The following is a 22,080-nucleotide window of genomic DNA, read 5'->3' as shown; positions in this document are numbered from 1 at the left end:
GAAGACATTTTGATGACATTCAGGACATCAAGGGTAATACAACAACAGCTCTGATGGCCATTCCAGAAAAAGAGTTCTGAAATTGCTTTGAAGTGTGGACTAGATGCTGGCATCAGTGCATAGCTTCCCAAGGGGAGTACTTCGAAGGTGACCATAGTGGTGGTGTTCAGCAATGAGGTATGCAGCACTTTTTCTAGGACGAGTTCGTGAACTTAATTGTCCGACCTCGTACACTAGACCCTACATCATGATTAACTTAAATGTCCATTTCAGACCCTAAGTCTGTCTGGTGCAGTATGTTAAGAGCACAGTTACGGTAACCTGAAAACTAGCACTTTAACAGTTCGGTATAAAAGCAGCTTGGAATACTGACTTTTGCTTTCTATAACTAAGGAGTTAAAGTCAATTTCTAAGCTATATACATGGACGACAGAAATGTTTCCTTATATAATATGGGCGGACTAGACACAATTAGGAGTTGGCTTTTGAAAAGGTATTTATCATAAATACTTTCAAAATATACTTTGATATAAAATTATAAAAACGATTAGGAAGAAATCCTTAGTAGATTTGTATGACAGTTACAAGGCAAGCACTAAGAATTCATCTTAGTCAGAAATCAGGGCTAATAGCCTATCTTTGACTCGCTGTTTTCACCTTCCAAATGGAAACTTTAATATCTATTCCTGAAGAGACATGTGATTATAAAACAAAGTTGAATGCACTAATGCTTGTGAAAGCACTAATAAGAGCCTGAAATAATAAGTGTTCCCAAAAACGTTTGTTGAATTTGTTGGACAGTCAATCAGGTTTTTAGAAAACAGAATCCACCTAGGGTTAAAAGCATCATCTTTTCCTTTCTGAGTGATTCATGTGAATTTTGTTAGAGGTGTACACTCAAGAAGTAGAAAGAAGATAATATAAGGAAGACAAAGAGAATACACACAAAGCCAGATGCTAGAGCATTTTCAAAATAACTCTGTTTAGAATTGGTCTAATTTGGGCACTGAAAATATGAAAACCCATGACTATAAATACACTGGTGATTTTAGGTTCCATGGAAAGATTTTGTTCTTTTGTGTTTTTTTTTTTTTTCATAAATCAACTCATTTCACATGGCTGAAATGCAAAATTTTAAAATGAACTTCTTTCAGGGAGCTAATTTAATGGGCAATTTCACCAAGCAATATTAAGCAAATCTATTGAAAGCCTATTTTAAAATCAAGAGCTAACTTAAAAGTAGTGTTTCCACCTCCAGGTAAAATGCTTATCTACTCAAGTAGGTTATGATCCTTTTACCATCCGAAGCAGATCCTCTCCTCCCATTAGAACTACAGATCTATTTGGGCTCCACAACCTTTCTCAAACTCTTCTAAACAGCCTGCCTCAGCTCAGCAACCAGCTCAAAATAGGCAGCTAGAAATCAGGTGGACAAAAGTGAATGAAATAGTTTAATGCTCAGAAAGGAACAACTATTTAAAAAGGCTACACTTTTCCTAATTTGACCATCTCTCAGCAATACAATAACGTGTCAAACTCCTGCTTGATAATTTTTCTAGATGTATAATCTTGAGCCAGTCTCTTCGTTTCTCTGCATCACAGGAATTTCTTTGTAAAATGAGTGCATTAGATCAGAAAATTGCCAAAACCTTTCGTAGCTCTAAAATCCTTATGATTTTATGGTGTCTGACTTGATAACCAATGCTTATAAAGAGTTATCACACTTATAAACTGTCTTGTCAGTGAGTTCAATATCTGAACTTGAATATGGCTAAAGAGCAGCTAGATGAAGCTGATTCTTCATCAGCAAATTACATCTGGCTTTGGAACTAACTGCTTCACCTTCTCCCAGCTGGAGAGGAGACGGAGTCATTGAGATGCCACCCTTAAAGCGACATCCACATACCCTCCTACCCCCCGCTCTGTGAAAGAAGCCCAAGCTCAGCTTACTATTTCTAGGAAGCACCTTCATGATCTAAACCAACCCAACTGCTCCTACTCAAGGTTGGCTGCTGTGCAGTCTATGCCAACCATGGGCTGGACATGACTTTCATAGGTGAAGGTCAAAGCCCATTCTTTCCAGTACAAGAGAGAACACCGCATGGATGGAAAAGACTGGAAAAAAAGTGGAAGAGAAAGAATAGTAACACAACTGGAAAGAATTATGCTGTGGCTTACGATGTTGGAATGCAGATTTTGTTTAGAAAAATGGAAAGTTTCCAACTTTCTACACTTGAACCCAAACCCCCTACAGTGTCAGGAAATCAGAAACTTAAACTGTCACAAGAAATATAATGGGCTTTAAAAAAAGGCCTATACCACTTATCAGGGAACAAGCACTGTGAGCTGCCAATTCCTTAAAAGGGGGTATGCCTTTAGAGTCACAAAATAAAGATGCATGGAAGTTTTGCGTGAGACTTGGGACCAGAATCCTACTAACAGGTTAAAATGACATTCTCTCTTGGATTAAAACCACATTGTATCACCATCTGTACCCATTATGCCTAGGGAACAGCCTTATGACCCCAAGTGGATTAGTTGGAACATTAGAGGGCAGGGACACAAGTCCTTAGCAAAGAAACAGACTTGCTAGAGTGAATAAATGCAATGCCTCAACCATTGTGGTTGGGTGCTAGAATACTTGAGCTGTGGTTAGAGACTATCCAGGAAAAGCTACAAAAAAAAAAAGTTCGGAAAACCATAATCTCTCATGGCTTCAGAGTTTCATGGGACAAAGTGTGCTATGATGCATCCACTCTGACCAGGTACCACACTCAGGGCTGCGAACACCATTCTAGAGACTCATGATGATGGCTCTCAGGCCAGTTCTGGCCCCAAAGTCAGAGCATCTCAGAGGAAATTTCAGCCAGCAGCTCTGCACTTTGCATTGGCCAAGACTCCTCTCTTCAGACCACAGTTCACGACCTGGTCCCAGAGTTGGGAGGCTGCATTTGCAAGGGACAGTTTCTGATGATGTACATACAAGTCTGAAGGTCCTGCAGAAGCAGCAGCTCCCCTGACACCCTTTTTCATATACACAATTCAATGATTTTTTTAGTCAAGTTACTGAGTTGAGAAAGCCTTGCCACAGCCCAATGTTAGGACACTGTCATCTCCCCAATAAGATCCCTCACGTCTGTTTACAGGTAATCTCCATTCCCACCAGCAGCCCAGATGAAGAGCATGTCAGGTGAGCACCCCTCCCTTCCCACACCTCCCACATCCTCAGCTTCTCTGCCAGCATACCTTGCAGAGAGTGGTTACCTATATGCTTCCTGGTAAGAGATAATGCCTGTGCCATTAGCTATTTTGTGCAGGTTGGACACAAATGCACATGTGCACGTGTGCGTGAGCACACACACACCACCATCACCACCATCACCAACAACAACCTTCCCCATCCAGCCCATCGGGGGAAGTCCACCCCTGGGGCACGATGCTTCCAATTCAGCTATTACATGTCTGGCCACGGTTTTCAAAGGTAGCAGGAAAGTCAAATATTATTCTTCACAATAGATATCATTTTTAGAAATCAATATCCCTCAGACCTTAAAACTGAGGATCTTGCTTGTGCTTCCTAAAGACAATACCGATGCATTCAGAGGTGAAAAATCATAAGAGGATCAAGGAACTGAAGAAAATAACCACAATCAAACAGCTTCTGGAAGTACACCACTCACCCAATATTTTCTTAACATCAAAGGTTAAACATAGTTCTAGAAAACAGTGGGAAGAGAATCAGACAAGCAGTCTTAAGTTTGTTCCTCTGTAGCATGTATAAGAAATCAAAGTACACCTTCTGTTTCTTTGCTAGCGTGTTGAATGCAGGTGTTTTCTGGTAGGAAGAAATGCACATTGTCATCAGGTAAATTCACCCTGTGGAGATCAGAGGAGGTGACACCCTAAGTGCTCGTCCTGAGAAGGGGACTCTGTTATCTATGTATTGAGAAAGTTAGCATTGGCTATTGTTCTTCCATCTTGAAAAACCAGGCTTATAATACAAGACCAGATACACAGCAAACACCCCTAAAATACATTTTAATGTAACGAACACCCAAACCTAATTTACATTGCAATATTTTTAATTTTCATTGATGAAAAAACAGAAAAAAATGATCCATACAAATAGCAAAAAAACACTTTCTTTGATAATTTTTCAGATACGCAAAAAATATGAAGAGCATCTTTCACAGGGATGGGATTCTTCTACTTAAAAGTTGGAACAAACTTCACACTAATTTAGCCCCGTTGCTAAAGATTCTGTTTCATATGAACATCACATTTTCCCATTTTTCTCTCCTGATTTTACTTACCCCCAGAATGATAGAAAATACATTGTGACAAAAATATACAAAACATTGGGTGGGCCTGCACCAAAAGAATTTTGCTAAGGAAAAGGCAAAATAAATTAATAAATTTTAATCCCTCTAGAATTTTTTTGAAGCATAAAAAGCAGATATTTTTAAATGCATGACATCCCACAGTCTCTTCCCCAAACCCTTGCAACAGAGCGCATATATTTTTATATATTCTATTTTTAAAAAGTAGACAAAATGTTAAGAGAACTTAAATCCAGAGAGGGAAACACAGAGGGATTATTTAACATATTTTTAACTTTCTATTTTCACAAGCACTCAAATTATACAAGTGACTGTGACAGAGTGACTTGAAAATAATGATGAAAAGAAGTGATAATCTTATAAAACATAGATTTCTGAGTAAAGAGGATCGTAAATAAATTCAATTGGTTTCTATTCCAGCTTCTAAGAATGAAAGCCTCAAAAGCAAACGTCTAGAATCAATTTACCTGATTTGCACATTACCTTAGCTGAATTGCAAGAATGATCTAATGCACATACTGGAATTAACCAGCAGAAAATTAAAACTGGGTTGCTACCGGTATACTTCACTTCACTGAGAACCCCAATCTGTTAGCCTCACAACATTAGTAAAACAACGCTAAGGCATTAAACACACGGGACTATAATCCAGTTACAAAAGCTATTTGTATACCAATCTGGTCATAATTAACCCAGAGAAGGTAATTTTGTGCTACTTGAAACACCCCAAGCCAAAGAACACCCAAAGGGAAGAAAGACATACACAGGAGAGGGCAACCATCACCATTAACACATAAACTGTGACGCAGATCACGAGCAATCACACAGTTGAGACGACTGACATCAGGCCGTGAGCATGCTTCCCAATATTATAAGCAGCAGAAATTCAGCTTCCGAAACAAAGACTGGAAATGCGCTTCCACAGCACCCTCAACACTTTTGGAAAGCACATTCTGTACAGCGTCACGGAAATCAGCTGACACTTCCCCAAGAGCCTTTCACTGTAAATGGCATTGATTTGCTGTCTTACGCTGGACTTCATTTGACAATTAGTTTGGAAAGAATTCTTCTTCAGAAAGGAAGTCATTTAACTGTATTTAACATTAAAATAAAGGAGCTGATTCCATAATTAGGTCAACTTTCCACTAAATAACTACCTCAGAGACAATTATTTCCACACTCGAACAAGTAATCAATAACTCAAAAGCTTCTCGGCTATTGGGAAGAAGTTGAATTCCAATATGTACCACTATGTATACTCAGATACTTCATCAAGAATATCAGTGAAACCAATCTCTGTCAGGCCTTTTTCATTACTCTTTAAATTGTCAAACAAACCTCTTTTCCCACTCGGAACTATCAGTGATTAATTAGCTCAAGATCTACAAATCACGTGACTATGAACTTCCCATTGTCACAGGCTTGGATTCCAGTGTGCCTATTGTGAATGTTCTTGCACAACTTCCAATGTCAGCACAAGCATTTTACAATCATAACGTTTTCCATACAGAAAAACAAGATATATAATATCACAAAGGCTCCCCCAAAGTCAGCTTGTTATATTTTCACAAAATATCAGTATTTGCCTTAGAAATCGAGACACTTAAATCCCATTGTAGCAACGTTAGTGGACAGTGACAGCAGCACAACAAACAAGAAACCTGGGGAAAACCTCTGCCTTCTCCTGTTTAAGCATCTCATATGCTCCCACTCAGTAGAACCCAACTCACACTCACGCATTTTATTTGTCTCCCCAAAACAGCCAGCACTGTGAAGAGAGGGCAAGAGATAACAAACCCCAGATGCCTACCTTCACTGGTAGCCACATTCTTCTGGGCTTGGGTCGGCGTGTGATCTGTACTTGAACTCACGTCGGATGAGATGCTTGAGCTGCCTTTGCCTAGAGCAAAGAGGAATGGACAGCTTTTGAGTTTGTCATTTGAGAACTAGACCGTACCTTTCACTCTGTCCCAAGCCACATCACTTGTGTCCAAGAAAGGAGCCACCATACCGAGAGTGGAGTTGATTAGGTTTCTTGTCTCATGCATTAAATATCTTTTGGGAAATACCTGGCCCATGTCACAGTAGAACTAAAGCCTTATTATCGTATCACTTGATTATGAACTCAGATGCGATTATAAAACATAGTCAAACATGATAACGTAATCTAATTTTGGCATACATGTGACTAAGAAAGTACATCTGTGAAACATATCTACTTTATTATTTTTTTTTCTATTTGCAACTATAAACTACACATTTTCCACTAACAGACAAATGCAAATCTAAGAACGAGGCATTATCAGAAGAACAAGAGCCTGCTGGCTCCAAAGAGCTATGTTACCTTAAAAAACAGTTAAAAAGTTCCCTGTTCTAATAGGTTCTTCCTATAAAAAAATAACAAAACAAAACAAAACAAAAAGCCTACTTCATTTTTATAAAGCAGCAGTTCTCAACTGAGGGTGCTTCTCCACCCAAGGAGACATCTGGCAATGTCTGGTATCATGTGCAGTTGTCACAACTGAGGAAGGGATGCTACTAGCATCTAGTGGGTAGAGGCAACAGACGCTGCTGAACATCACACAATACACAGGACAGACCCCCCACAAGAAAGAATTATCCAACCCAAAAGTTCAATAGTGCCGAGCTTGAGAACCCCAAGCCTAAAATAAATAATCTTACCTCGGCTGACCGCTCAGTTTCTACTCTTCTAACTTTTAATATGAACATATACAATAATATTGCTAAACATTCTTTAAACATCATGTGAAAGTCTACAAATATGAACCACACTCACTGCCTAGTGAGGGAAGGCCAGTGACTGTGGTGGGCAGGAGTCTAAGATAACCTTCATGGCACCTGCTACAGACTGAAAGTTTGTATCCCAAATTCGTATCTTAAAATCCAATCACCAATGTGACAGAATTAGGGTGATTCGTCTGTGGGAGGTGATTAGCTCAGGAGCGTGGAGCCCTCAGGAATGGGAAGAGTGGCCTCATAGAAGAGACGTTCCCTGCCTCTCCCAGCAGGTGAGGACACAGGGAAATGATGGCTATTGATGAACAAGAAAGTGGGCTCTCACTGGACACCTTGATCTCCAACTTTTCAGCTTCTAGAAATGTGAGAATTAAACACTTCTGTTGTTATAAACCACGTAGTGTATGGTATTTTATCATAGCAGCCCAAACAGGCTGTGCCAGCACTGGCGCCCTTGGTAATCTGCCCCATTGAGTGTAGGCAGAACTAGTAACTTGCCACGAAGCGACAGCATATGGCGATGGTGAGAGGATTTTGCAGATGTAAGTAAATTCCCTCATGAGTTGCATTTAATCAACAGGGACCTGATCCTGGGTGAGCCTGACCTAAACAGGTAAGTCCTTTACAAGAGTCTTCAGGAGAGACTTCCTGCTGGTCTCGAAGAAGCCACCGTGAGTTCTATAGCTGCAAAGCCATGGATTCTGCCCACACCCAGTGAGCATGGAAGAGGACCCAAACCCCGGATGAGAGGCCAGTGCCGGCCACACCTTGCCTGCAGCTTGGTGAGACCCTGAACAAAAGACCAGCTCAGAATTCTGACCCAAGGAAAATGAGATAATCAATGTACCCTGTGTTAAGCGGCTGCTAAGTTTGTGGTAATTTGTTATGCGGCAAAAGAAAACGAATATAATGACCAATCAATTATATACCGAATGAACTCCTTGTGCTTCACAAGTTATGATCAAAACTCTCACATGCAGCTGAGAAGAACTTTTCCCACAGTCTTCCCTACGCAGTGGTACAGAGCCCAGTTAGGTGGCGTGAGCTTCCAGTCCAAACAGAGTACAAAAGCACGAATGGGCTTCGATGTAAAGAGTTTCAGGGATTTGTTGGCTAATGTTGAGAGTCATGCAACAATCCAAGTTCATGGGTGACATCACCTGGACAGGGAAGTTCACTGTCGTTTATGACTGAAACGAATCTGTCATTCCCGCCATCCCTGCCCACTTCCCATCCTCCTCCCTCACCGGTAGCCAAGACACCGCAGTAACTCCCCATGAGTCTGTGTGTGGCCTGCCCTGGCGGCCTGGCCGCAGTCACCATTTGTCTGCCTTTGGAGGGAGCTTGACACGGTGCACTGAGCACCTAGTTAGAAGTATACCACACTGCTCTCTGACTTCAATCTGAATCTCCCCTACTTTTTGACCTTGAACAGTCACGTCTCTTCTAGGAGGCTCAGGGTCCACATCTGGTAGGGGAGATGAGTAGACTACGTGATTTCTAGCAACTCAAATAGTTTATGGTTCTAGGAGTCCATTACAGTACTCTTCAAACCTGCAAACATTCCTTTACTTACAGAAAACAGCATTATCGTGTACCACAAATACACGGGCTTAGACTATTTTTAGTGTATTGTTACTTAGTGATGCACAAATGGAAACCTGGAAACAAACTCCATGTGCTTTAGCTCGGATTCAACAATAAGCCCAAAACAAAACAACCAATTAGACACAAAAACAATACAACGCATAAAATTCAAGTTAACAGCATTAATGTAACATGGCAGATGACATTATGTTGTCAACATAAAACTGCCTTTCAAAACATAAATACGGTAGTAATGGCTGCTAAAGCCAGTGTTCTTTGGGTTCTGGTATAGCCACTCCCCCTCCCCCCGCCACCCCCCAGGCTGTGTGAGGATGCGGCCTGCCCAACACATTCGTTTGTTGGAACTCGGGGAGCCCTTTCTGCTACAACACGATGCCACACCAGCTGACCTTCCCTTGGTCTGACTGTGTCATTCACATTTTTTCTCTCCACTCTTCTTTTATTCCTTATTGACCCACAGCAGAGCACTTTCCTTAAAAGACAGGTGCCAACATGGGCAACAAAACCTTCTGGCAGGACTGTTCCAAAGAGGAACCACTATACAATTATTTATAATGTTAAGATTATCATCAAATGGAAGGCAAAAGATAAAACAACAAATTTCAGAGGAAATTCTGACAGGTCTGAGAACGTGAGAAACGCTCGTCCATGAGGAAAGGGAAGAAGATTGGGGAAACAAATATTACCAATGATATTTATAATAATAGCTAACACAGAGTATATATGCTGTGCTGTGGACTTAGATGCTTCATCATATTGTCACTAAGTCCTACGGCTGTGTTTTTCAATCATTTTTTATTATTGCCCTTTCCCCAAAGAAACTTTTTGGACTTTTTTCTGTAATCACCCCCCGAATGAAGTTGTAAGACCACAGATATACTGTATATCTGTTATGTGCTTGTAAAAAGCAAAAGTTTTCACCCCCCAATTTTTGTCCCTTGGAGACACCACTATCCTCACAGAGAACAAATGCCCTTTGATGAGAACATCAAATTTAAATGCCTGGGTGTTTAACGAATTAAGTAATTATGGAAAGTGAGATAACAGAGAGCTAAATCCAGTCCATTCTTGTTATTCAGGATAGGTAAGTCTTCTAAAGGCATGCAAACGCTGAATCACTGCTCTGAGGGGAAACACAAGATGAGGATTCTGTGACCGTCTGGTCACATTTCATGACCCTCCTTCGGCTTCCAATTATAAAAAACAGAAATCTGCAGCATGACAATGTTCTTGCAAGACAAGCTATTGTATGAAGAAGGCACTGCCTACCTTTCTCACCTTTGAACAGTGTTTGATTAAATAACTGGGTACTACACCCCGGCCAAGTTGACACATAAAATTGTCCATCCCAGTGTTAGACCCACAGGAGTTTCAATTCCACACCTACCACCTCTAATCAATGAGCTCAGGAGAAACCTTTCCAACTTTCTAAGCTTCACTGTCTTGACCCATAATGTAGAGATAAAAAGAAACAATAAACAACTACCTATTTCCTCTACCAAAAATGGGGGAATCGTACCCCTCTTTCAGGGTCTGGTGGGGGTTGCTGTGAGTAATACAAGTAAGTCTATGACTTATAAAGCATATTCAATCATGTGCAGTGCCACCCTGCAATTATTTAATGTTGACCCATTTATCAAAGTTCAATTTGCATCAGGAGACAAGAAATGAAAATTAATTGTTGCTTTACTATCATATGCACATATAATAGTAAATAAATATTATATATGCGTATATAAATTACACATACATTATATATCCAGCAGAAATCCGTCAGGTATAACCAAGGTTGACAGTTCTGCTGTCTGATTTACCTATATGGAAGCTTGTTTATTAGCCATTAGGGGTTATTAGCATCTCAGAATTGTGCCTGTTGGATTTTGTGAAGTAAAATTTTGCACTTCATTCATTTCCTCCCAAGTGGGTTAGAAGGCCCAAATGAAGGCAATTGAACAAACATTAGGTATCAAATACAAAACGTCAAAGCAAGTGAAGACTAACTAACACACTGAGATTGGTAAACATTACCTGTAACAAGTTAACATATACCGTGTTTCTCCGAAAGTAAGACCTAGCCGAACAGTCAGCTCTAATGTGTCTTTTGGAACCAAAATTAATATAAGACCAGGTATAATAATACTATAATATAATATAAATAATATAATATAATACCGAGTCTTATATAATATAATGTAATGTAATGTAATATAATATAGGACTGGGTCTTACATTAATTTTTGCTCCAAAAGATGCATTAGAGCGGATTGTCCGGCTAGGTCTTATTTTCGGGGAAACATGGTAATTCTGAATCATAGTCAAGAAATTAAAGGTGGATCGATCATTTAGGTCACTCCGGACACATCCTTCGGGCTTTCTGTTAGAGTGTACCACATTTCCCCAATGTTTGAAGAAAAAGAGAAGTTCATTAAATGGGGATCCTACTCCAGAGGGATTTAAAGTCTCCTTTAATGAAAAAAATTCCCATATGTAAAATAGCAAAACTAAGTTTCGTCTCTCCTCTCATCCCAGTGCCCAGGCTGATTCTGCAAATGCAGATATTTAAAAAAAGACAGTCAGACATTCCATTGTGATTGATTAATAACATGAGGAATGCAAAGAGTGGAACAAAAAAGATCAATCAATACATGACAAAGATATGAATCAATGGGTCCTATGATTTCTAACATTCTTAAGAGTCCAAGAAACCACTCGCAAAATTGAGTCCCTATATTAATTCCAGATTATGTGCATTGAACCCATTCCTATAGATGTCAACCACAGACTTCTGATATGAAACCCACAAACAAGCACGTGGACCCATGTGGGGGGCTTAGCCCCTTATTTCCTGTTCCTCTCCGTTACCTTGTTTTCAAGCTGCTGTTGGCACACCATTAGAACTTGATTTAATATTAAATGTCCATATCGATGGGAAGAGAATTTTTTTCAGTGTCTCAGAATTAGATCAAGGGAGTGGTAGGTCATATTTGTGTGTTGAATCCACTTTTACTTCCCTGATTGTTATGCGATAGTTTATCTTCTCTGATCCAGAGTTCAAATATCTATATCTATACGCACAGAATAATAATATTAGTTATCGCAAAGAATGATCTGGCTTAATCCCTGGCCTGGATGCACATTAGTTTGGGGGAAAAAAGACTGAACACATATTGTAAAAGTGTATTAGCTCTTTCAGGCCAATAGGGAGACATTGAGCAGATGTGTCCCCAGAGTCGGAGACCTTGCAGCAGAGTGAAATGACGACGACTCGGACCCTGGGTGCTCTGCATTACTTCATTGCGAGAAAACATAGGAGATGGTGTCCTTTACTTTTGCTTCTCCTATTCTCTGTTCTCTCCTGGTGACAATCGGAAGTATGGGGAGGACAAGAGGAAGAAAGGAAATGAAACAGAAAAATCTGTCCAAGTATTTTGTTGTTGTTGTTTTCTTTCAAGCCATTTAATGTTCTTCTAACTGGATGGAACTTTCTTTACTCCAGTTTCCCAAAGCACGTAACAAGTGAGCTCAGAGTCACTAAGCAGGATACACGTCTGTCATTGGGGGACAGTTGGAGCGGAGCTAGGGCATAAGGTACCCCTTCCCCTAAGAGTTCAGGGGGTTATGTTCAGGGTGTTTATGAGCCTCATTGCTGAGAGATGCACTCACTACTTAAACACAAGACGTAGTGCATGCAGGGTGCTGGCATTTCTTTCATTATTTTAGAAATACACATAATATAAAATTTGCCATTGTAACTGTTTTTAAGTATTTAATTTAGCGGCATTAATTACATTCACAATGTTGTGCAACCATCACGATTATTTCCAAAACTTGTTCATTACTTGACACAGAAATTCTGTACCCTTAATTAAGCAATGACGCCTCATTCCTCCCGCCGCCCACCCCTGGTAACATCTAATCTGCTTTCTGTCTCTTATTCTAGACATTTCATATTAAGTAGAATCATACAATAGTTGTCCTTTTGCGTCTGGCTTTTTTCACATAGTATAATGTTGGTAGGGTTCGTTCAGGTGTTATCATGTATCAGTGGTTCACTCCTTTGTATGGCTGAATAATATTCCCTGGTGTGTATAGACCACATTTTGTTTATTCATTAATCTAGTGATGGGCACCTGGGGTGTTTCCACCTTTTTGCTATAGTGAATGACACTGCAGTGACAGGGTGCTGGCTTTGACTGCTCATGGTTCTTAACTTTCAAACTTCTAGTGCTTGTTATTTCCAGCAGAAATTGGATACTGAGAGCTGTGGTTGGAGCAGATGAACAAAGTACACAGAGTTCTTCCAGGAGAGAAAACGGGACAACCTCAGTACTTACTCACAGGTCCTTGAGAGCCATTTACAACACTGCCGCTGCCCTGGGGCGGAGTGCTCAGGGGTTAAAGGACTGGAATGTCAAGAAATGATTCCTCAGGTATCGTATTACCTCCAGGCAGGGTTGGGGGGCTGGTGCGCGGGCAGCAATGAATCTGGAAGAGCAAACCAGCACCCATGTCACACATGCTAACTAACGGCACAGACACAGGGTTCTGGGATCCAAACACACACCTGCTGCTAAGCTCTGCTCTTCAGAAGCCTGCAGGGCTTGGACTGGAGCCGGACAGCCAGGGGACTTGGGGCTTCCCCTCCATCCTTGTATGGGGACCGTCCATGTTCTCTCCAGGAAAAGCAAGCGCTTTAGCCTCAAGTCCGACAGCATAGGAGGGGGTATCCATGGCGTGAGGCAAAACCGTGATATGAAATGCAAGTCCTTGGCTAAACCGTTCACAACCCTGAAGGCTATCTAATCATTTCAGCAGTTAGCTTAGAAGCCCAAGGGTAAAAAGAGAAAAAATTAAATAGAAATAATGTAGTTGATTAGCACTCATTCTACATCCCAGTGTCACTCTCTTTTTCTTGGTGAAGAAAGAAGTGATCCTTAGACCAAAATCTCAATTGAAAGTAATCTTTTCTGTGTTACTCCTAGAGGCTGTGATTACAGAGAGAGAGAGAGAGAGAGAGAGAGAGAGAGAGAGAGAGAGAGAGAGAGAGAGAGAGAGAGAAAGAAGGTACGTGATTTCAACACAGCTCTCTTCAATAAATCCATAGAAGGTAGCAGGGTAACTGCAAGTCTGGAAAATACGACATGCTGCCCTGGAGGGTACAGAGCCTTATATCAGACTGCTTGGACCTGCATCTTGGCGTTGTCACTAACTAGCTGGTCAAGATTGAGGGTTTCCTTACTTTCTGAGTACCTCAGCTTGTGCATCTGCAAAATAGGGTGTTGTTGAACATTAACTCATACAACAGCTATGGGAGTAAAATGAGGTTAGTAAGTCAATTGCTTAGAATGGCTTACACATACAATAGATACTTAATAGATGTTAGGTATTATTAATCAGCTTCTCTACGAATATTCTTAACCAATAATTCCATTTAATGCAACAACTACATGCTAAACCTACTGCATGCAAAGGATTATGATTAGCACTAGAAAAGATAAGTTCATGAACTTAATTGTCTGAGCTCTTATGTGAGTTGCGTAAGAGGGACTAAGAGAATAAACTGGAAATTTCTTCCTAATGGAATAGCCCTGTTCCCATAATGTTTCCTAATGAGCATTATCCTTTCCTTACAAGCACAACTCAAATCTACCATATTTTGCTGTGTATTATGCACACTTTTTTGCCCAAATTTGTGAGGGAAAAATAAGGATGCAGATTATAAATGGGTAGTACTAATTCCATGTCTATATAAATGTTTCTAAGTTTTTACTTATGCTTATGAGTTAAAAGTGTAACTCTAGAAATCAATAATGATATCCGTATGCAAATTAACCCTGGAATAAAGTTGACCTAATTATGGAATATGACAATTGGTTTTGTTGAACTTGCAACGACAAGAGTTCTTGGCCTTCTATGATGCGCAAATACTGGAAATTTGTTATTGGTACATAAAATTTCTTGTAATTGGTATCTGTTCTTGTGTTTTATAATTATTTGTTATGTAAAATTTCTTGTACCTTAATGTGTTAAAAAATAAATGCTCAGTTTTATTTATGGTGATCAAGACATGGAAACAACCAAAGTGTCCTTTGATAGATGATTGGATAAAGAAGATGTGGTATAGATAATATACACCATGGAATACTATTCTGCCATAAGAAAAAAATGAAATAGTGCCAGTTGCGACAACATGGGTGGATCTTGAAATTGTTATGCTAAGCGAAATAAATCAGAAAAAGTCAAGACTTCACTGACATGTGGTATATAAAACTGAAAACGACAAAGGAACAAAACAAACAAATGAAGAAATAAAAACTCATAGACACAGACAATAGTTTAGTGGTTACCAGAGGGTAAGTGGGGAGACGGGGGTGGTAGATGAGGGTAAAGGGGATCAAATACATGGTGATGGAAGGAGAACTGACTCTGGGTGGTGAACACACAATGATATATAGATGATGTATTACAGAATTGTACACCTGAAATCAATGTAACTTTCTAACAATTGTGATCCCCAATAAACTTTAATTTAAAAAATAATAATAATAAAATAAGTACTAAAATTCCTTTATAACACACACAAAAAACAAGTACCTAAATGTAAACAAATACAATTTTGAATGAAAAATTAAAACAAAAGATTTTTTTTCCCTGAAAGTTTGGGCCAAAAACATGGGTGGACATTATACATGGAAGTGCGTTACGCATAGCAAAACACGGTACGTTACCCCAAAGGAGTCTATGTCCAAATAAAATGGCGATACATTGTGTATGCAAGGCAGAAGTGACAAAATTCATCGAGATTCCCAGTGGTGACATAGTGTAGTAGTGCTCTGTGTCAGTTTCCTCGGGCCACCGTAACAAATAACCACTAAGTGGATGACTTAAAATAACAGAAGCTTAATGTCTCACTGTCTCGGAAGCTAGAAATCTGAAATGAGGGTGTTCTATGCCCCTCTCTCAGCTTCTAGAGCTTGCCAGCAATCATTGGCACTCCTTGATTTGTCGCGGCATACTTCCAATCTGTCACCACACGGCCATCTTTCCTCTGCGTGTCTCTGTGCCCCTTCTTATAAGGACACAGCCATATTGGAATAAGAACCACCCTCCTCCAGTGTGCTATCATCTTAATAATGACACCTGCAATGACTCTATGTCAATGATTCTATTTCCAAATCAGGTCACATTCTACCAGCCAGGAAGGACATGAATCGAAGGCGATAGGAGTCACTGTTTAACCCAGTAGATACTTCAACACCACTTTCCTCAAAATTAAACAGAAAGCAGGAAATCCCACCCTGAGTCTATCATATCAGCATTTACTCAAGTCTCATTGCATGGCAGTATTATTATGAGTGGAAAAGAAAGATTAAAAGTAAGATTTAATGCATCATGGAAAGCAAGAAGTCCTAAAAGATCTCCCCAATTGTGCAAAAGCAAGCACGTGGCACCCTGTCTTGGGTGGTTTCATGGTTGACAGGCCAGGTGGTATTTCACTGGAAGTCCTAAGGCAGGGCCCGCTCCCCCAGCCTCACGCCCACCTACGAGCCTCGTGCAGTTCCACAAGACTTAACACAGACGTCAGGTGACACAAAGACAGATGCTGCTCCAGCTGACAGATGGTGCCTCACAGCTGGCTTCCTGAGCAGAGTAATGAGAAAATCGGACCATGGACAGTAATGAGAGGATCGGACCACTAAAGGGTACATACATCAGCACAAGAATTCCCATTGTTTTATGAGTCATTCAAAAGACAGTTTTATGCTAATAACAACACCACTACAATCTGCACCAGTGATTTTCCAACAAAGTTCTGAGGGGCTGCTATGGCCCAAAGATCATGAGAAGGTCATGTGTTGCTTAGTCTGGATGCACTAGGAAAGACAAGAGTTCTTTTTGAAGTTCAATGCTGTTTCAGCATGATCTGGGGCAGTTTCAAAGCCATGTGTGCGTTTGCTGGCATCAAGAGCCTCTGGTGTCAATAAACTCATAACTGCCTCTTCTGATTCCCTCATTCCTCATTCATTCATTCATTCAACATCCCATATGCCAGACACCACGATAGACACAGTTCCGCGATGAAGCCATCTTGGCAGTAGAGGTTACTTTACTGCAGGGTCTTGGAGGCCGGGAAAGAGTATAGAAAACAACTTGACCTTCCAACAGAGTGTAGTGAAGAGATAGACAGTGATGTCCTTTGAGTCTTTGTGCTTTTTGTGGTTCAACCCCAGTCTAAAGGCTTAAAGTTACAGAACTTTGTAACCTACAGCCCACTGATTTCAGGGCTTTTATACAAAGCATGTTTATACGTTTATACATACTTAATAATCAGTGATGATCAACCTAAATTAATGGAACTTCTGAATAGTAAATTCTTGAAAGGTATTGATTTTCCTCCTTTCACACACAAGCAGTAAACCTTCCAAAAGTGAAAGGGCTATATATTTTAGATCTTAATCTTATTTAATACATAACAATCCTAGGATGTTATCATGTGCCCCACCCCATATGGCCTATTTATTAAGGAGTTATGGGCAAAATTCTGTATAATGGAACTAAAAAAGATCCAAACAGCCCTACTTGATACAAAGGATTATAACAAACAAGCTTTCCTACCACAGAGAAGAAAAGGGCACGAAATATTGTTAAGAAGGCACTTCAAAGGAGACACTGAAATTCGTAGCTCAGATCCACACTTACTCCCTGACTGGTTGGAAGGCCCAGCACAAGCTACTCAACACTTCTCAGCAACAAGCCCAGTGCCTCTGACTGGGGGAGAGGAGCGCTGGACGAGGTCATCTTCGAAATCCATTTCTAATCCCACATTCTTTACTCCTCCCAACTCAGAAAGTTATCAACCCTCCAGCACAACTACAAACCATTTTATAACCACAAACCAAGACCTGAAGATAGTTAAGAGTTAAAGTTCAAGTGAAAGAGGAAGAGCTGTTAACCCAGTTCCTTCTTCCTTACTGAATTGAAATTACACATATGTATACAATTTCCTGAAATTAAGAAAAAAAAATATATACATACATATGAGGTCTGACAACCAAGTTCACGAACTCATCCTAGTAAAACTGCTACATACCTCATTGCTGAATATCACTACGGTCACTTTTCAAAGTACTCCCCTTGGGAAGCTATGCACCCATGCCAGCACCTAGTCCACCCTTCAAAGCAATTTTGGAACTCTTTTGCTGGAATGGCCATCAGAGCTGTTGTCGTATTACCCTTGATGTCCTGAATGTCATCAAAATGTCTTCCTTTCAATATTTTCTTTCTCTTTGGGTAAAGAAAGAAGTCATTGGGGGCCAGATCAGGTGAGTAGGGAGGGTGTTCCAATAGTTATTTGTTTACTGACTAAAAACTCCCTGACAGACAGTGCCCTGTGAGCTGGTGCATTGTCGTGATGCAAGAGGCATGAATTATTGGCAAAAATTTCAGGTCGTCTAACTTTTTCACGCAGCCTTTTCAGCACTTCCAAATAGTAAACTTGGTTAGCTGTTTGTCCAGTTGGCACAAATACTTAATGAATAATCTCTCTGATATCAAAAAAGGTTAGAAACATCGTAACAAGTTCGCGAACTTAATTGCCACACCTCGTATGCACATATATACATACACACATATATATGCATAAATGTGCACATACACACACACACACATATTTATGTCACAGCTGGATTATTTCACTACTGTATCTTCTCTTTGGGTATGTGACTTCTGACCTTGCCTGGACACTGTGACCTTTTTAGTCTCCAAATGAGAGACAGTTTTATTACCTGCCGTGCTCTCTAAGAGTATCATGATTCTCCTCTGTCATCTTCCACTTTCCTTGGGTTGGGAGGAAGTTCCCTTGGTACCCCAGTAGGAAGCTACAATTGTATACTCTTTCACAGGAGTAGAGGTAACCATCCTCGCCCGTGCGCATCTCTGAGCACAGGGCAACTGAGACGGTGTGAATGGCAGCAGCAGAGTACCTCACAGGCAGCCACAATCTTGAATCAGAACTTGAATGAAGGAGAGGCTGAAGCAGGACACTGAGTGCACCGGTTGCCCCCGCCCCCGAATCCATCCATTCTCTTTGTGTAGCTGTCTGATGGTGGGTGAGAGTGAATTCACCTCGGGCTCCCGCAGAGAGATCTGCCTGTCCTAAGCTTGTCAACAGCAGCCCATCCTCGTGGTCCAGTGATTGGGCAGGTAGGGAGGAGAAGTTCAAAGGCCAAAGTTGTTCAATGGCAGGGAAGAAAATGTTTTTTTTTCTCTTTCTCTCTCAGTTAAAACCCTAGGACTTGTCAGCAGCCATATTGCATCAAAAAGGAGAGTCCACCTTAGCATGAAGGTGCATGCAGCAAAACAGAAAGACATCAGGTGAGGACATCACTAAGACATCACCCAGTTCAAATCGGTCTTGACACCTGCCCTAGTACTGGATTTCTGTTTTGTGAACAATAAGGGACAAAGGAAGAGTTCTGTCTGCTGCACCTGGTGGCGAATGTTGGAACTGCAGAAAGTTTATGCTTCACAGGTCAAACTTGGAATTCAAGCAAAAAAAAAAAAATTCATTCTAAAGGTAAAATACTTTCTTACTGCAGAGACTGACTCTATGAAAGGTTGAGTAAGTACAGAGTAATAATTTTAACAGTGATAAATCAAACTGTTTTTAAAAACACAACCAAGTAAAAATAAGAAGCTATATATATACATATATATCTCCACACAATAAATCTTATAAGGCTTTCAAACCCTGGGAAATAGGTTAATTTGCTCTGGACAATGAACAGATGACTTGGTAAGTCTTTCTTCTTTTAAAAACTTTAATTTGGCTTCCACCTATAATCTATGTTGTATTTTTCAAAGCTTTCTGCATTAAAAAAATAACTCTCCCTAAATTTTGTATTTGCAGCCCTTTTATCAGATAAATTGCGGTCATAACCTAACTCAAGGCTTGCAGGGGCCAGTGAGGGAAAAGGTATGGCTTCTTTAAAAATGAGATAAATTAAGCAAAATAAATCTTGCCAGAAACTGGAATAGTTCTTGACTATAGCAATTTAGGAACTAATCTTTCTTCTCTTTTGGAAATATAACAGCTTTGCCTTTTGACCAAAATAGATCACATATTCCAACCACAGTTGTTGTTCCTTTCCTCGTCCTCTTTCTTAAGGTACTGTTAGTTGGTTAATAACAAATTCTCCAGAATCCATGAAGGTGACAGGGACATTCTGACTATCCTATTTGGACTGAAGGAAGAGCAGGGTGCCATGCATTAAGTCTTCCTTTATTCTGAACCTTCTGCAACTGACGTTTACTAACTCACCTATTAGTAAACTTCACTACATTCAGCTCCAAAAGCAGGCTGCATTCGATGGATACATTTTGTGGAACCCAGATGGAAATTTTAGAGTACGTTTATGCTATGAGTACTGCTCATAAACACTTTGTTGGAGTACAACGTACAGCGCTTTAACTCATTTAAATAAAAAATAACAATTTCAGGCATTTGTAATTGTGTTTTATTCCTCAATGTGACAACTATCCAGGGAGATGTTTTCAGATGTATCCTTTAGAATGAGCAGAATGATCTTGCCTACCTCGAGATCTCTAAGTTTTATAAAAAGAAAAAAGAAAAATAATGAAATTAAATATTTTGGCCTCAGTGTTTTCACTCCTGCCCTTCCCCATTTTTTCAAGATGCCACCCGTCAACACTGATACATCACCAGATCATGTGACAGTGGAGTTTAAAACTCCCCAACAGTTTCCTGTTCTGGTCTGACTTAAGCCCAACTTGCTACTATGGCCCACCAAGACTCTATGAGATAAACAGCCTCTGTCCTCCTCTCAGAACTCGCCTCAAACATCCCCAGAAAAGAACTCTGTCTGTCTAGATCATTGCTATCCACAGTGCCAGGTGCTTGGAGAAATGCAATAAATATTTGTTGAAGTAACTAGGTAATACTTACCATGTAAATATAGGTGCCTTTTTAACTTATCCAAATTACAACACTAGCAGGTTTTTAATATACAAAGAATCTTCTAAAACAGAAATATATAAAAACAAATATATGAGATCCAATATGAGACAGACAATGATTTAGGAAAGCCTTTTGAACACCAAAAGGAAATTCCACGTATATTACTTTAAGTTCATAGAAAAGCTACTTAAAGTTGTTTATTGCCAAGTAGAAATCTGACGGAGTTAAGAGAAAAATAAATTCATGAGAACAGATCTGAAAATAAATTAGTTGGAGGTAGTGGAAGAGGATGCTGGGTGACCAGCAGTTATACCATATAAAAGTACATCAATTAAGTCAAGGTGATACACACAGGACAGAAATATCAATGGAACAGAATGCACAGCCCAGAAATAAATTCATATATAAATGGTAAAGGTAGAAAGGTAACACAGTAGAGATGGGAAGAATTAACATCTGGTGCTGGAACAATTAAGTATCTTTTTTATTTTAAAGCATATCCTCATCTTTCTCAAACATAAAGTAGAACAGTCAAAATATACAAATTCAAAAGAAGGAAATATTTATCCAATTTCTGGAAGGCAAAAAGTCTATCAATCTAAAGCTAACAGAAATAATTGCAAAGAAAATTATCAACAGGTTCAACCATATAAAAACATTAAACTTCTATACAAAGAAACATGAAACACGAATGTTATAATAGAATCTGAAACATAGTTTAATTCACTGATAGAGAGGCACAACAAAAAAAAGAAGATACCTCTGATAGTCTGTACATTTGCAAAACTGTTCATGCTGCAAGAATAAATTGATGCAAGTCCTTTAAAGTATCTGGTAATACACACATCAAATGCCTTCATCTGGTTTAAGCCCTTCTATTTAATATCCAGCAATTTCACTTCTTACATTAACACAAGGAGTTTGCTACTTTCTTACCTAATGTATTCTTGAATTTGTCTTTGAAAGTAAACACATGCCAGTCGCTTAGCCCACCACATTGTTAGAGGGCAGGGCTGGCTACATAATTTGAGAGCCCCAGTGAAAAATAACAATGTGGTATCCTTCTTTAAAAGTGCTGAATTTCAAGAGGGCAACAGCAGAGCATGAAATCAAGCACGGGGGCCTTTTGAACACAGGGCCTGTGTGTTCTGCAGAGAGAGAACTATGGAGCCTGCCCTTTAAGGGCTATTCTATGCCCAGATTGCTGGAGAAAAAAAAAGGCTAATCTCTTATTCTGGACCATGCAGGCACTGCTCTTCTGATCCTGCCTAGGGGATGAGACTCTCCGGATGGAGTAAGGAGAAAAGGTGGGTGCTAAGTAAAGGTGGGGGGTGGGTAAGATCCTGGAGCTGCTACAACTGAGCAGGCACTGATGCCAAAGCTTGGGCATTTACTATG

General features: G+C 40.0%; 1 protein-coding gene across 1 annotated transcript in view; it reads right to left on the bottom strand.

Moving 5' to 3' along the window:
• The window catches only part of FBXL7 (F-box and leucine rich repeat protein 7), a 349,033-nt gene that overhangs the window by 245,723 nt on the left and 81,230 nt on the right, over window positions 1–22,080 (bottom strand). The window contains exon 2 of the mRNA XM_033111208.1: window positions 6,151–6,240. Within this exon, the coding sequence (XP_032967099.1) occupies window positions 6,151–6,240 (90 nt within the window). The remainder of the gene's footprint in view (window positions 1–6,150; window positions 6,241–22,080) is intronic.

Source organism: Rhinolophus ferrumequinum, chromosome 7 (assembly GCF_004115265.2).
Source record: "Rhinolophus ferrumequinum isolate MPI-CBG mRhiFer1 chromosome 7, mRhiFer1_v1.p, whole genome shotgun sequence".
In the NCBI taxonomy this organism is placed as follows: Eukaryota; Metazoa; Chordata; class Mammalia; order Chiroptera; family Rhinolophidae; genus Rhinolophus; species Rhinolophus ferrumequinum.
The sequence above is the reverse complement of the archived record's forward strand: the minus strand, read 5'-3'. Positions and strand labels throughout refer to the sequence as shown.